The 18013-nt window shown below is 35.1% G+C and overlaps 1 protein-coding gene across 1 annotated transcript in view; it reads right to left on the reverse strand.

Moving 5' to 3' along the window:
- Nucleotides 1-2153: 2153 nt before the first annotated feature.
- TM9SF2 (transmembrane 9 superfamily member 2) overlaps nucleotides 2154-18013 on the reverse strand; it is an 84517-nt gene continuing 68657 nt past the window's right edge. The window contains exons 13-17 of the mRNA XM_027854109.1: nucleotides 14778-14937; nucleotides 13355-13506; nucleotides 12540-12651; nucleotides 4989-5160; nucleotides 2154-3437 (exon numbers count right to left, since the gene is read on the reverse strand). Coding sequence (XP_027709910.1) covers nucleotides 3370-3437; nucleotides 4989-5160; nucleotides 12540-12651; nucleotides 13355-13506; nucleotides 14778-14937 — 664 coding nt within the window. The 3' untranslated portion in view covers nucleotides 2154-3369. The remainder of the gene's footprint in view (nucleotides 3438-4988; nucleotides 5161-12539; nucleotides 12652-13354; nucleotides 13507-14777; nucleotides 14938-18013) is intronic.

Here is an 18013-nt window from a genome sequence, read left to right on the forward strand (position 1 = left end):
CCTCATTCATAAAATCATGAGTTTGAACTACATGATTTAATTTCCTTTGAGCTCTGAATCTGCAATCAGATTGGGGGCAAAAAAACAACAGAAGATTAAATTTAAGCCTTTACAGTTACTCTCGAAGTCAGAATGAAAGATTCTCTCTACCTGCCTCCTGATATTTAAAATCTATGTCGTGATTGAGGAATAGTAGGAATGAGAAAAAAAAGTGAATAAATATGCTTTCCCTAACTAATTATACAAGTTAGTGGTGTGTGAAACTGGATTGCTACTACTTATATGCAGGTCATGAATATATTGAGATAGGTTAACAAAAGAATACGGCCTATTAAAAGCTAAGAATAGATCGCAAAAACACAGAAGCAAGATTTTTTTAGCAGAAAAGCATCTTGGCAAATTCAGCTTCGCTTTTGAGAGGCAGAAATTGAGTGCTAAAGAAGCCCAGTGACATGACCAAAGATACACATTCCAGTTCAAAAGCAGAACTGGGACCAAAAACTTAGGTTCTACAATTGTTGGGCTAGTGCTTTTAAAATTTCACTTTAAACCAACAGTTAATCTTTCATACTGCTTAAAAGATTACCTAACACTCCAAGTTGCAATTAATTTAGACTGCTTAGAAACATCTTAAAATTTTGAGCTGCTGAGTAACTAAAAGCCTGATGGGAAAAAAATGTAAGGTAATTAGCTACAATTTAAGGTATCTTCATTGATATCAACCCTCCTGAAGAAAACAGGTCTTTAAAGACACATAATGGGCAATGGCATGCTATGATTTGTGGGCTACCAAAAAGCAGCCCAAAAACTTCCTTCCTCTCACCCCTATTTACTACATTGACTGAAGTGAAGAGGGAGAAAAGTAGCACTTTGATTTATCAGCAGCCATGAAAATATCGGCATCCATTTATCAGGTTGGAGGTGAGGGTAACTCCCAGGGATCAGGTTCACAACTAAGAAGTTCTTAGGACAGGAGAGGTGGGTAGAGTACTTTGGGAGGTCTTAAACAATTGAGTATGAAGGCACCAGAGACACCAAACCTCATCTCATGGTGAAGTGTCTAAAATAAGTTCCAGACAGGTAGCACTGCATTGGGGTCATTTGCTCTCAGCCACTTTTGACTCTCATTTTGTTTTCTATTTACACTAGAGCTCATTTACCAAAGCCTTTACGCTGAGACCCCACATTTATAGTAGGTAGAAGAAGAGGTTCTTCATTATTGGTCTCATTTTGCTCTAACCTTATCAGGCTCAGCGGGGATTACAAAGACACATGAGACTCGAGGTGGCCTACAGTTCATCTCAAGCAAAACGCTCCTTTTGAGGTTTATGGAGCGTTAAGGTTCACGTAGGCATCTCAAATTATTCTATGGTGTTGTTCCTTTCCACAGAGACGTCTGGGATCAAACTGGACACTGTGAAAGGAAAGGTGCTGACCAGCACCTAACCAGATTCAGTGCAATATGTCTGACCCACAGCACTTTTCTACTTATGCCTCCTCTTTTTCTTCCTACCATTTGCATTTCCTTCTCTTTCTTCCCTTCCACTTCCTCACTTTTCCATTTTAATTGTAATTTTATGTTCTTGTAGTTTCTCCCTTTCTGTCCCTCCCCAATGACCAACATGAAATACCATCATTTTAACACAGTATTCCTAGTCGTAGACGTAAAGTCAAAGCAGAAAAAATTCATGACTTCTGATATAACTTATCAGTTATAAAGTTAATAGTTCTCTATTGCTTATACTTTTTGAAAAAGGCATTAATATTTATACAAAGGAGATATAAAACTACAGGGCTTAGTATTGATCCTCATGAGCCAGTTATCACAACTTATTTCTCATATTCCCTTTGTTGGCTTAGACTATATTCCTTGTTAAATAGCATCATAAAACACAGCCATTATATAAACAAGTAAAAATGTTTGTAAGGTGGTTCTCTAAGGACAAAAAAATTCTAATCTTTCTTATTCTTAGTTATCTATTTTAACAAGAGATTTCTAACTTAAATCCATCTATATGATGGTAAAAATAACAAGTTATCTTAGTCAACGGTATTTTATTGGTCTCACTATCCAACTAAATGGTCAATATTTTTTTAAAAGCATATTAACATGAACTTTACAGAAAAGAACACATTAACATCATGACAACTAATAATGTGAATTAAAAATTTAATGACAGTATCCGATTTGTTCTCATGTGCAACAAACATGCAACCCTTAAAAACACAAATGAGTAGTGTTCTTTAATAGACGTAAGCAATCTAATATCTCTAAAATTGTCTGATTGTATATTCCATATGAATTTTGATTAGTCAGTTTAATGAGAAAGTGTTTTCCTTAATCTGTGAGAAACAGATTGCAAGAGTAGAACATATTAAAAAAAAAGAAACAACCCCTACCTGACACCAGTTAGCATATAAAATCCTCAATGACAATTTAGTCTTAAAAAAGTCATTAAACACTGAACTTTCAGCAGAGTGCCCTGGCTGGATATACAGATTTAATTATATTGCTACTCAATAGTTAAAAATTTTGGTTTAGTCATGTAGTGCAGAAGATGGAATTTCAATTAGATTGAAAACCAAAAAGTGCTACATTAACAAAATATAGCAAAATTCAATAAAATATAAATCATTTCAAAACATTCTTGTCAACCAGCAATATCTGTATTTACAGAACTTCCTAGAATATAATTATAACAGGTAATGATGCAATGAAGACATTTTTACAATATTTATTAAGATAACAAATTTATAAATCCAAAGACTCAGAGGCACATAGTTTAAAAGGCCAATACCATGGGAATAATGACGTCAACATAGAGAAATAGGAATATATGAACAATTACAACCAGTACAAGATTTGTTTTTTTTTTTTTAAAAAGCCGCAACCCAAATAAAATTAACACATCATAGGAGTCATCCTTCAAAATTACCATGATAAAAAGTTATTTCGTTCAAAGAAAAATAATTCTTTCCACCTACTGAGTCTAGAAAATCCTATTTACAATTAACTGTTCTTTATTTTGTAAGCATTAAGTTGCTTGATACAGCTTCCTCTATTCTGCTATTAGAAGTATTGTAAATATTATAGCTATTGTATTTACAAATGCACATAATATTTAAACTTGCTCTTCAAAGAGAACTGAAAATATATTTAAAATCAAATCACAATACAAATGTTTAGTGGAAAACACATTTTGTGCGACAGGTGTATGGGAAGAGGCATATTTAGTAACATGTTTCTGAAGGAATACTAGGGCCAATAAATTCAAGGTACTCTGATAAATTCAAGGTATTCACAAAAACAGGTCTTTGTTGATGAAGAATTTAATTTATTTCTGTTTTAACTGGAACACATTAGCTTCTTCAGTCAACCTTCACCACACTGTATATTTTGGTCACAAACCAAAAGCATGCAAAGAAGCCAATTGTTCCTACAAAAAAAAGAAAAAAAATTTAATAAAAGGTTAATAAATGAGAAAAACCACAAATCTAAAATGACTGAACTTTCAAAGTATAAACAAAACATTTAATTGTTAGAGATCTACTTAACTTTTTGTTAAATATGCTGCCATTTGAAATCACCTGGCTTAGAGTACAGGCTCTTATCCTGTGCTTTGAGGTTATTAAAAAAAAAAAAGTTTTGATAATTGTATTTCAATATGATTGATTTTCTTTGTAATCCTATGTATTTTATTTTATCCATTTAAAAAGCTACTCTGAAAAGAGAGTCAAAGAAGGTCTATGACACAAAAAAAGGTTAAGAACCCTTGAGTCTGGGGTTCTTTAAAAGAGTTTTTTAAAAATACCTAAAAGTTAGTTAAAATCCTCTTTGATATTTAACTTTGGTCCTTTAAAAGTCATTGTTTTGATGATTGGAAATGGAAACTACTGCTCAAATTTCCTAATGCAATCATTTTGATTTAAAGGGAAACTGCTATTATCATAAAAAGTTCTACGAACAATAAGCCTTGTGTTCAGAAAGCGGCAGGGATTTGGTATGAATATTCAAATTGTTTAGGTTAGTGATATTCAGATGGGGGATGCTGACAATCCCGCTGACCCCTTAGTATTCTCCCTTCCCACAGTAGCACCTTAAGATAACCTGATAGTCATTGTCTTTCTTCTCTATTGAGCCTAACCTTGGATGACAGCTTTGTAAAAACATCATTAATTTTGACACATTCTAAACATAAGATGCTTCTCTCACTCTTAACCATAGCAAGAAAATTTTTCTAATTTTAGTGTTTTGTAGATTTGCTTTGTGAGAGCCTTCAGGAGGATGGCTAGATTAAAAAGCTTCAGAATCACTGGTCTGGTTCATTTATTTTTTATAAAAAGCTTCTGAACTAAGCTAGTAATACATCAACGACTGTCAGATTTTAATTCTATTGACACCATTCACTAAATCTAACATACAAATAGGTAATTAACAAGTATTTATTATTGATGAGTATAGAAAGGGTGATTTTTCCCAGGCTCTGAAAACTCCAGCATGGGAACAGAACTGTTTAATTTTCTACTTTGCTGAGCTGAAAGGGAATCCTAAGAAATCTATACCTTCACAGATTCCATCTCCTACTCACCCCCATTTTCTCCTTCATTTACCAATGGAGAAAGCACCCTTTCTATCCCAAGCTACAGTACTATTTCCTTTGCTGAAAGGAGTTTAATTTAAAATGGTGGGTATATTCAAGTGAAGGTTTATGAAGAATGACTCCCCTAGTTCTGGAAAGTACTTCTGGATGCCTTCCATAGCCAAGCTATTTTTGAAAAGCTACAATTATCTCATCCCATATGATTCTCTGCTCTCAATCCTTTCAAGCCTGGTAGAAAAATGATTTCGTTAGAGAGTGGGGGATTTTGAAAGGCATAGGATAACAGGAACATATAAAGAGTTTTAAGGATTTTACAGAACCGATCTGTACCACTAGCTTCAGAATAAACTGGAAGATTCCTAAATGAAAGGTGTTTTTAATAGTTACCTGTGAAAAGGAAGAAGATCAAGACCATTATCATAGTGTAACCAAAGTACAAAATTGTACTGGCCGTTCCTATGATTTGCAGCTTTGAAAAGAAATAGTGTATAGCATATATTAAGAAATATACTGCGGTGAAGCCACTGGTAAGGAATGAACGCCACTGCCAATGATAATCCTAGGAGGGAAAAAAAAAGCCATCAATAATAAGAAAAAATTCTTAACTAACAATTCCATTAAACAGAATGAAGAGATAACTAAGTATAGATTGTCCATACACACAATTTTAGCCTTCAGTTCCAACCTGCCATACTCTTTCCTTAAAACAAATTTTACTAATTTCTTTTGTGTTTGTAACACATTTCTGCATATAACCTATCCCTCCAGAATTGAACCCTTCTTGTAACACAGAAAAACGATGAAGGAAAGAAACTCCAAAACAAAACAAAAACAAAAAAACCCCAAGGATGGACAGAGTGACAGTATCTGACAACATACAGAACTTTCTACCCCCTAGCCTACTGCTTCTCTGCTGAGAGGAGACAGTACTATTTCATTTGTTTTTTGGGGAAGAGACCAAGCACTTTTCAAAAGCTGCTGAAAAAGATCAAAATCCTTTTTCCTTCTCTTGGTAGCTCATAACCACAAAAGAGTTTACAAGGCTGGCCAAATAAGGGGAAAAAATAAAAAGAATTGGCTAATAAGCCCATGAATAATTCAGAGATAGTTACATTTAAGCCTGAGTCCTATCACCTACCTTAAGAATTCAATATAAATATAAAAAAGTTACTTATATGGTTCCATATTATTAATTTATAAATTTTTAATTTTAGATTTTGGGAAAAATTAAGTTACCTAGGCATGGTTAGGCCTGTTTTCAGTTCTCAATGAGAGAATTAAGCTAATTAGGTTTAAAAAACCAGTTTATTGATCTGACCTTTTATTTACTTTTTGTCAGCCATGTGGCTTGTAGCCCAGCTGGAACCCTTTTAAAAGAGGCAAAATCAAAGGCCAAGTTGACCGTAATAAATCTTAAGCTGGCCCTAGAAGGGATTCAATATTCTGCAAAGAGTGACGAACCAGAGTAGATGATAGAACTTGGAGGTGCCATCTCGAAAAGAAGTTATCCAAATACAATTGCCAAAAAATATTACAAAGTCAAATATAATACTTTTAGAATAATCTATGCCATAATTCTATTCTTCACATTTATTATTATCTAAATCAAATAATGATGGAAAAAGCCATTAGAAATAATCTAGTAAATCAGGTGTCAAATTCTCCCTCCCTCCCTGAAAAACCTTCCAAATGTGCCTGAAACAGATTAGAATGTAACAGGGACAGTACAACAAAGATAATGTTAATTTATGGTTTTCTAAGTCACTATTCAGCCTACAGAGATCTGTTTCTATTTGAGTTTGACACTACTGTAAAAAATGATTCAAAGAGTCTTCAAAAAGGAAATTTCTAATGCACTTCTTAACCAGTCTGAAGTAAAATTATCTAAACATTTCTCTTAAGGCACTATATTTAAATTTTTAGTAAAATTTTCCTTTCATCAGATAAGATTGTCCTTTTCTTCAGTCCAAATGGAATAAAAACTATACCAAGGAAATGGTGTCCAAAAAATACAAACTTTGGAGGCAGCTAGGTGGCGCAGTGGATAGAGCTCTGGCCTTGGAGTCAGGAGAACCAAAGTTCAAATCCGACTTCAGACACTTGACACTTACGAGCTATGTGACCCTGGGCAAGTCACTTAACCCCCACTGCCTCACCAAAAACAAACAAATACAAACTTTGATATGAATCTTTCAAAATTAGTTTTAAATACTATCGTAGAACTCACCCAAAGAGTGGTGTGCAAATTAAGTAGGGGCAAGCAATAATTCTGATATTATTTTACTTAGTGACAGCAAATGTCATGATTCTATAGCCCAAGCCTCGCAGCTATCATTCAGGCAAGCAGCTTCTGAGGCAAAGCCAGACACCTCCACCAACTGCCACATATAGGGCAGATTAGCCAGCCTAGCTAAGGCAGCAAGGCTCACAAGGAGAGACAGGAAGCAGCATTTGTCAGAAAAGTTCAACCATTACCATCACTTTGACCACTCTATCTCCCCTCAGACTCTAATGGAGACAGCCCAGGGCAGAAAACCCAAGAGCCTTGGGAACAGCAATGTTTGCAGCCCACTGCCTTTAGCCACCATCCTAGGAAGCATCATCCCCTGTGTAGATACAGCCTGGCATCTACTCCTATACGGGCTATGGCCACAGCTAATAAAAATCCTGAAACAAAAGTTCTTGCTATTAAAGTCCCTGGCCTTGTCGAATAATTCAATATCAGAAACTGATATGATTTTTTTTTAAAGTAAAATGACTTTAAAAAAGAGGTATTACTATCTGCTTTGCAACTCTACCCCAAGGGCCCTGGGGCTCTTCATCTGACTTGTGGCTGAAACCTTCCCTATGTGTTGTGTCCTCCTTTAGGAGCTCCTTGGGAACAGGAACTGCCTGACTTTCCTATTTGCATCCATAGTGCTGTGCACACAGTTAAGTACTTAATAAAAGTTGTATCCATTCATTCATGTGTGTGTGATTCTGAATGACTAACTTTACCAGATGAAACTGGATTAAGGCTGGTTTGACTACCTTTAGTTAGGTCTCTGCCTGTTAAGTGCTAGATTTCACACCATACATGTTTCATTGTTCTTTTTCATTCTAAGGTTTTTAAAAAATGAAAGGAAATCTGCAAAATTTGTAATTCTTAAACAGCATGTCAATGACTATTAGAGATAATGTAGCAGCTGTTGGTGTGGGGAAGTCAAACATTTCAAGATCATTTGAGCTCATAATAAAACAAGATTAGCTGTATAATGTGGAGTATAATTGAAAAAAACAAAAACAAAAAAAAAAAGCCAATGCCAAGAACTGATAAACTATTGCTTCAAAACAGCCTAATTAAGAATTAACTTGGAAAACAAGCAAACGTTCAGAGCACCTGACAGCTACTGGGATTGTTACTCCTTCTTCTATAATGTGGTAAGGACTTTTTAAAGTTGGAAGAATAGAGAAGAGCCATTTAAAAAAAATCTGCTAAATATATAGAGAATTGAGTCAAATTTGTAAGAATGCAAGTCATTCCCCAATTGATAAATGGTCAAAGGATACAAATAGGCAGTTCTCAGATGAAGAAATTTAAGTCATTCTATAGTCATATGAAAAAATGCTCTAAGTCATTATTGGTTAGAGAAATGCAAATCAAAACACTTCTGAGGTTCCACATCACACCTATCAGATTGGCTACCAAGACAACACAGGGCTGGGATTCTTATAATCTAGCCACTGCTCAGATTTTCACAATCTAGCTAAAACCTCACAGATGCTCAGATTCCTTAAGACTTTAGCTAACGTGGCAAATCTTCAATAAACCTTGTCTTTGGCTGCGAAAAAAAAAAAAAGACAACACAGGAAAATGATGAGTGTCAGAGAAGATGTGGGAAAATTGGAACATTAATGCATTGTTGGTGGAGTTGTAAACTGATCCAACCATTCTGGAGAACAATTTGGAACTATGCCCAAAGGGCTATAAAATTGTGCATACCCTTTGACTCAGCAATAGCACTCCTAGGGCTGTATCCCAAACACATCATACAAATGGGAAAAGGACCCACGTGCACAAAAATATTTATAGCAGCTCTTTCTGTGGTCGCAAAGAATTGGAAATTGAGGGGATGCCCATCAATTGGGGAATGGCTAAACAAGTTGTGGTATATGAATGTAATGGAATACTATTGTGCTATAAGAAATGATGAGCAGGCAGACTTCAGAAAAACCTGAAAAGGCTTATATAGTCTGATGCTGAGTGAAGTAAGCAGAACCAGGAGAACACTGTACTGTAAAAGCCACACTGTGTGATGACTCACTTTGATAGACTTAGCTCTTCTTAGAAATGCAAGGATCTAAAACAATTCCAAAAGGCTCATGTTGGAAAACACTATTCACATAGTGTTTAAAAAAAAAAAAAAAAAATCTCAGTCTGTCTCGGTTTCTTCATCTGTTAAATGGAGATAATAATGACATCTATCTCACCCTTATCCCTGGAGTTGTTGTGAGGCTAATATAATAACTGTATAAAGTGTTTTATCAACCTTAAAGCTCTATACTGATTATTACTGTCATCATCATCATCAAGTTCACAGCTCATTGAATGTTATTTATATCTATCTCTTGGGTTAATTTCGTGATAGTTAGTGGAGTATGATATGGTGTGATATGCAAGTATCCTCTCTCCATTTGAATTCTGGAACAATTTTGTTTCTCAGTCTGTAAGTATATTTTTAATCAGTTCTTTCAATAGGAACTAGCCTTCCAGCACCACTTGTAGTTTTTTTTAAAAAATCCCCAAAACATTTTTAGTGGTTGTTTTATAGTTGAATGAAGATAGTCATAGCGTTTAGGCTCATCTGGACTTAGCATAGTGGTTCTGGTATAGTTTTGAATGAAAAAGTGTGTTTCATCAGTAAAAAGCTACTTTTTGCCCATCATCAGTATTCTAGTCTTGCCCATAATGAGCATTTTTTCTTCATAGCAAAGGTTACCAGATGTGTTCCCCACTTTGGCACTTACTTTCTCACCCTCTATCTATCTATCTATCTATACATATAATTTTTTCCCTCCAACTACCCTAATACTGACAAAGGTCTCATGAGTTACAAATATCATCTTTCCATGCAAGAATGTAAACAGTTCAACCTTAATAAGTTTCTTATGATTTCTTTTTCCTGTTTACCTCTTCCATGTTTCACTTGAGTCTTTATTTGAAGGTCAAATTTTCTATTCAGCTCTGGTCTTTTCCACAGGAATGCTTGAAAGTCCCCTATTTCATTGAATGACCATTTTTTACCCAGAAGGATTATACTCAGTTTTGCTGGGTAGGTGATTCTTGGTTGCAGTCCTATCTCCTTTGCCCTCTGGAATATCATACTCCATGTCCTCCGGACCCTTAATGTAGAAGCCACTAAATCTTGTGTTATCCTGATTGTGTTTCCACAATACTTGAATTGTTTTCTTCTGGCTGCTTGCAATATCTTCTCCTTGACCTGGGAATTCTGGAATTTGGCTACAACATTCCTATGAGTTTTCCTTTAGGGATCTCTTTCAGAAGGTGATCAGTGGATTCTTTCAATTTCTATTTTGCCCTCTGGTTCTAAAATATCAGGGCAGTTTTCCTTCATAATTTCTTGAAAGATGATGTCTAGGCTCTTTTTTTGATCATGGCTTTCAGACAGTCCAATAATTTTTAAGTTCTCGAGGCAGCTAGGTGGCACAATGGATAGAGCACTGGCCCTGAAATCAGGAGGACCTGAGTTCAAATCTGGCCTCAGACCAAACACTTGTCACTAACTAGCTGTGTGACCCTGGGCAAGTCACTTAACTCCAATTGCCTAAAAAAAAAAAAATTAACAAAAAAATTTTTTTTAAGTTCTCTCTCCTGGATCTATTTTCCAGGTCAGTTGTTTTTCCAATGAGGTATTCCACATTCTCTTCTATTTTTTCATTCCTTTGGATTAGTGTTACGGTGCCCTGATTTCTCAAATTATCACTAGCTTCCAATTTCTTCATTCTAATTTTTAAGGAAGTATTTTCTTCAATAAGCTTTTGGATTTCCTTTTCCATTTGGCCAATTCTGCTTCTGAGAGCATTCTTTTCCTCACTGGCTTTTTGGACCTCTTCTGCAATTTGGGTTAGGCTATTTTTTAAGGTGTTATTTTCTTCAGTATTTTTTTGGGTCTCCTTTAGCATCACTCTCAGTTTTTCCTCTAATTTTCTTACTTGCTTCTCAAAATCCTTTTTGAGCTCTTCCATGGCCTGGGACCAATTCATATTTTTCTTAGAGACTTTGGATGAAGGAGCTTTGGCTTTGTTGTCTTCTTCTGGTTGTATGTTTTGTCATCAAAGTAAGATAATACAGTCCGACTCTTTTTGTGCTGCTTGCTCCTGATCCCGCCCAATTACTTGAGTTATAAACTCCTTGTTAAGGTAGGAGTCTGTTTCCATTGTGGAGAATGTACTGTTCCAAGCTTCAGGGGTTTTGTGCAGCTGTGTTCAGAGATACTTCTAAGGACCTGTAAATTTTCAGTTCTTCCAAGGTGGTATGATCATGGGTGAGGTGTTTACTCCTTTCCTGGCCTGTGCTCTGGTCTATAAGCACTCTTTTCTGTCTTGGAACTGTGAGTAGGGTTTCCTCTCCACAGCCACTATAAGCTCTACCATACCAGCGCTCCTCTTCGTCCCAGGACTGCCACTCAGAACTGTGACCCAAGAGAATCCTGCACCAGCAGAGACATCCCTGCAATCCCTCTCTGATCAGCAACTCGATTCTGCTTAAGTCTGTGGGCTGGAAGCTCAGGAGGCAGCTGCAGCCCGCACTCAGAACTTGCAGCTGAAACCTAGCTTCTCTCTCTCTCACCACAGTCACAGACTCTTTCCACTGACCTTCTAAGCTGTCTTTGGTGTTCCTGGGTTAAGAAGTCTGAAAACCGCCACAGCTGCCTGTGATTCAGTTGTCTGAGGCCTGCTCCAAGTTCGCTGTGGCCTGCATGCCCACGCCAAACTGCACTACTCTCCCAGCCCGGCGCAATATACCTTTCTGATCAACCATCCAGGCTGTCATTGTCTGGAAATTTGTTTCACTCTGTCTTTTTGTGGGTTCTGCTGCTTTAGAATTTATTCAGAGCCATTTTTTATAGGTATCTGGAGGGGTTTGGAGGAGAGCTCAAGCAAGTCACTGCTTTTACTCCGCCATCTTGGCTCTGCCCCCTGAGACAGACTGAGGTTAAAATGACTTTCCCAGAGATAAACAGCTAGTAAGTGTTTGTGGTAGGATTTGAACTCAGGTCTTCCCAACAAGAATTAATGTTGGAAAATGGACTTCATCAAAGGTATACTTAATAGTAAATGTAATAAAAGTGTGGTTTCATAAAGAAAAAAAATAATTTGTCAGAATCTTGCAAACTCAATGTCAAATCACGCAAATCATGCAACAGTAGCAGAAGGACACGTTGCTGAGCAAAAGTTTTTAAAAGATGAAAAAATGTGTAATGTTTACGTTATGTCGGTAACTTTAATTTGTCCCTGGTAATTTGTATAATGCTATGATTTTTAAATTTCATAACAATTATTTTGGGTAACTCCAAAATAGTTTAAGGCTATTAGATCTGTCATGAAGATAACATCTCATTTTTAACTGACAGACACAACCTAAGAAACTCAAATAGAGCCACTTCACTGTCACATTTCATCATGTCTACTTATTACATTTTAAAAGTCCTCATTGTTAAGAGCTAATAAAACCTATTGAATTAGAGGATTATATTTTAATTGTTGATTTCATTGGCTAACAATCTTCCTACGGCAATTTTAAGTTTAACTCTGGAATACATACAGGTCAAATCTTGCTAAGATGAACTTAACTGGCAAATATGATGGAATTTTTATAGAATAAAAATTATGCATATTTTAAAAAATTGAGCATAGCTTAAGATTACTAATACATACCTCCGCACACAGATGGAAATAACAAAGTAGTATAGTTGCCTCAGAACATGTAATAACCAAAATGATAAACACCAGAAATAGGAAGCCAAACATGTAATACATCTGATGAGACCTAAAATGATAAAATGTCTTTTTGAAATTAAAATCATTGACTTCATTAAAAAATGTCATATTAATGAGCCATTTCTCAAAGTATATAAAAAGTCTCCCTTAACTCTAAAACGAATCTAACAAGTCAAAAATAGTACCATGTTCTAATAAGACTGAAAAGAGCAAGGAAGGAGAAAACACTGTAATTTCATTTACACATTAAACATCTACTCAATCTAGGAAACTTTCTGTTTTTTCTACTTTTAGCATGATTTAAAGTTGATAGCAATACTGTAAAAGTATATATAAAAGTGAGAAAAGTTTATACTTGGCACACACACCAAAATAATTTAATCTGACAAATCAAACATTCTTAACAATTCATTATTCACCTAGAAAATGAGGTTTAGTCATTATGTCATGCCATTTTCGATAGCAATTATACCAGTGCAATTGATCATATAATAATCAAAATAAAGGAGATCAGTTACATATTCAAGGAATATCAGAATGTATAGAACAAGAAATCAATAGCATAGAACTTTCTTCTGCATGGAAAATGTCAAAGGACTTTTTCCACAATTAAAGATTTTTGATTACTGGGTAATTGCTTACATTCATTAAATCCACAATAGAATGTTTAATATATCAGTCATATAGAAAAGATAGGAAAGTTATTATCATATGTAATATTTCTGGGAATAAGGCGTTTGTAGTTAGCTTACCAAATACTATTCAGAATAAAGAAAAGTTGTATAAAGATGCACCCAAAGGGCAAAATTCCTCCCATAATAATACCAGGTAATGGTTTTGTGTAAAATGATTGTTCAGGAATCTGACGAGGAATCTGATTGGTACGGACGGGGTGTTCAATGGCCTTTAAAGAGGAAAAGAATAATTACATATCCATTTAAAATATTCTCTGTACTAGACTATTTGCCAGCTTTTTCCTCAGCTTCCATGCTGACACTAATGGTAAGAGAAGTCTACTTAAGTCATCAAACTGAAATTTGTATTTAAAAGCAATGAACTAGAGACCACTAAGTGCTATACTCAGATTTGGCCTATTGAATTAAGTTGCCACTCTTTCCAGCAGCTATCCACTGACTAATGGCTTTAGACAAAATAAGAAATACACAGAAGTAGATAATGTAGTACTGTGCAAATAGTAGTTAATAACAAGGTACTGCTAGAGTTTTCTTTTTAATTATATACTTATTGAAGAAAAAAATCAGCTGGTACTGAAAATTTGTCAATGTTTTTTTTTAAATTTGGAGGAGGAATACTGTCATCTTTCCTAAAATTGCTCAATTTTATTAAGAACACAGTGAATACAATGAGGCTGTATGAAACTTTATGACCATGGGCTACTAGTGATACTCTCAATTATTGCCCCTTTCATAACACACTACATGATACCATGAAACTAAATGAAATTAAAAAGTACCTAAATATATTCATTTATGACTAGAAGTTCATTTTTTCTTTAAAGGGTTTCATAAATACACCCTATAATTTCAGTTCAAGATAGTGATGCCAAATTAACATAGTTTAACAAATGTTTTGAATACTGGCACTTTTATTCCATTTGTTGTTGGATGAATAGGTTGAAGAAAATTACCATAAATTTTTATATATGTACATATACATACATAAACAGTAACTTCCCTCTTCCCTATCATACAAATGGATAAAATTTATGAGGATATAATTTTGCAATTTAGAGTGTTCAATACATGAATCACTATCATTTGGAAATAAACTTATTAAGGGTAATGTACTGTTACAGTCATCAACTATTCCCTCTATGAAAATACTGATCAATGTGTAAAGTGGTTAGAGTGGTAAAAAACACTCCATCACTCTCATACACATACCAGTATATGCCTTTTATGGACTTATATTTAGCTGAGAGTGGGAGCAGAATAGTATTGATACTCCACTTTCCCCCAGAAAAAAAAAAAAACAAAAACAAACCTCCCTATAGGTTTGCAAACAAATACACTAAGAATTAATTAAATTCTGTGAGAACCTGATAATACAAAAAAGATAATAAAGAATTTGCCTCTTTTAAGCTCTCTCAGATCTATCTTAAGTTCTGAATATAAATTTCCATTGTTTACTATACATAAGGGTCTATGAACTCACATTTTTCTTAAAACCAAAGTAGGCACCAATAAATGTCAGTGGCACTGATATGCAAAACCAAAGGGCCAAGATGGCAACTAAAGTCCCAAAGGGAATAGCTGCTGAAGATCCTTCTCCCCACAGAATCAGGTTCATAGTAAAGAAATCAGCAAATACAATCCTGAAAAACACAACAGTCTTTTTGATTAAAAAACATGAGAAAAGTCAAAATATGATTTATTAAACCACTATATAAATGAGTCATAGGTTAAACAGCTGAATCATATCATTCATAACTTTTCTACAGTTGTACGAAAATATCAAAAGATGAGTTCAAACAAACTTTGTTTACTGATAATCATCTGGGAATGAGCTGTTCTAAATAATTCTGTACATTTTATTTAACATTTTTATGGAAATCTTTCTAACATGCTACGTGTTTCCTTTTCCTAAATAATAACATGCTAACATGCTTTCCCTTTCTTAAACTATATACATGTGTATGTATGTGTATACATACACACACACACACACACACACACAATTTTTAGTTTTGCTGATGATAAAGGATCACTATCATGAACAACTAACTATGCTACTTTGTCATTAGTGTTTTTCTCAAGAGTGGAGTGGGTATGCACCTTCATCCCTTCTTTGGCAGGGTAGAGTAGTTGCCTGCCTACAATATTGACTACTGAATCAAAGATCTGAGCTGTCTTGCCTTCCAGAAAATCATCTTCAAGGTAGTTGACCAGTGTTCTCTGACTTGTCAACATTTTCCAAAACAGTACCTACTATTTCTGCATTGCTTGAATAATAAAGTAACTGTAGGCAATTTCTCGTCAAATTGCATGTACTCTTCTTTGCAAGGTGTGAAGGAAGAGCCTCATCATTTCAAGGATTTGTGCAAGTATGTTTTGGAAGAAGCCTACTACAAACAAAGCCTTACAATTTCTTATCATCATATACACCAGGCCACAATTTTCTAAATGAGAACTTACACAGTAAGTTAATAATGCTTGACTCTGAACAGAATTCCAGATACAAGAAATCTCAAAAATATCTTCTTTATGATGCTGTAGCCAAGTCCTTTAGAGTCAAAGAATGATCAATCAACACTCTCATGGAACCTTTTCTCTAGTAGCATTTGATATTCTGAACAACCTGGCCTAAAATCAGTGAACATGTGAGCAAGAACAGGGTAAAAAATATTCATGGAGACTTCCTAAGGATGAACTCCACAATTTTCTAAAAACGATAATAGTAATTACAAACCTCACATTTACATAATGGCATAATAATTTCCAATGGACATGTAGATACAATATTTCACAATGACCCTGTGTAGCAGGCTGAGCAACTATGATTATCACCATTTTACAGATAAGGAAACTGAGGAATGTAAAATTTTAGTCATCTGCCAATACAATTAGTAAGCGGTGCAACTGGAACTAAAACACAAGTCTTCTGAATTCTAGTTCAATGTCCTTTTTATTATACCACACTACCCACTTGCCTCCTTCTAGCAAAAAGTTAGCTTTGCTATCTTCAAATAAGCATATATTTATCAGAATCAGCAGATTCTGAAATTGTATTTCTATGAATCTACTGAAAAACTATAGAAAAAAAGTCTTTGCTTCATAATGCATTAGCTTAATTATATAAGCAACAGGTAATGTGAATGTTAAACCCTCTGGAAACACATAAGAGGGAATCAGGGGAGATGAGGCAGGAAATGGGGAGGCTCCGATCTGTGATTTTACTTAAGTACGGAACTTCAGATGCGGACACCTCCTGCACTAATGTGGCTCCTCAACTCATCTATAACTTAGTCTCATAGACCTGCTTAGGACAATGAATGGTTAATTGACTTGCTCAAGGGCACAAAGTTAGTACAATTTCAGAGGCAGGGCTTGAGAATCCTGATCTGTCTGACTCCAAGGCCAACTCTACTATGCCAGGCTGATTTTTAAAAATAAATCTAAGAGTCACTTAAGGTTTTATCTGCAACAACACTGACACAGAAGAACAGAAAATCTATCCTTAATTTGTTTAAATTTGGAGGCCTAAGTTTGAGTTCTGGCTCCTACTCTTATAAGCTATGTAACCAGAAACAAATGATTAAACATGAGCACCAGTTTCCTTTATCTATAAAATGGGGAGAATATTTATATTATCTACCATGAAGGGCTGTTGAGAGTAAAGTGCTTTATAAACTTTAAAGCATTATGCAAACACGAGATAGTAATATTTTTATTCTTCATTATTAGTTGCCAAGGCCTAAGTTGGCAAACAATGCCAAAATGGTCCAGTTTCATCAGCATTATAAAACCGCTCAGATGATAAACTGTAACCAGGGATATGTTTTCTACATTTTTCTTGCAGAGTCACTTTTTTAAACCAGACTTACAAAACTGTGCCAAGGGAAAATGCTAAAATGCCACTTCAGAAAACACACATAACTAATTCAACTCTGGAAGTACTCATAAAATCTTTTGCTATTCAACTGCCAATGGGCCAGCGAAAAGAGTACCCTCTAATCTTTTCACTGAGAATCAGTAATACTATCCAAAAAGTAGTATAAATGTTCTAACTAGGTGCTTAGTATAGTTCATCACAACAGTTTAAGATGACTGATAATCTGAACAATTATCTTTATGAACCTTGCTATCACATAAGGTAAATCAAGTAATAATACAAAAATCTATAGTGTTTTATAGAGTTCATCCACTCCAAATCATGTATAAATACTCATTTTTCTCTTAAGGTAGCACAACTTCCTTATACTTCTGTGCTTTGTCTTTTACTAGGAAAGTAGAATCTATGTCTTAAGACACTTTCTACAATGCAGTGAAAACTCTATCCTGTAACTTGTCTGTACACTATAGTGTATACTAGATGTATGGCTTCTCTGTATGACAGGAAAGTGAATGATACCTCTCCCCCAACACCCAACTGCTTAAATATACGAGTCGGCATGCTGCTGGTGTGACACACTGATATCTTTAAGAGTTGCAAGAGGCTAGCTGTTTGTCTCGCCTTCTATATCCCATGGTACATAGTTAGAGATTTCCTATCTATGCCTTTGCCTTCCAGGGCTTATTGAAGTACTGGTCACTGTTTGCTCTCCCACATACTGTAGAACTATTCAGTTCTTTGTCTCTGTTGCTGGCTTTTCTTTTAGATTGTCTGGTGCTAGCTATCCTGGTTAACTGCTTGTGATCTCTACCACTGCTGCCACCTCTCACATAACAGGT

This window comes from Vombatus ursinus, unplaced genomic scaffold (genome assembly GCF_900497805.2).
Source record: "Vombatus ursinus unplaced genomic scaffold, bare-nosed wombat genome assembly UNPS02010304.1, whole genome shotgun sequence".
NCBI lineage: Eukaryota > Metazoa > Chordata > Mammalia > Diprotodontia > Vombatidae > Vombatus > Vombatus ursinus.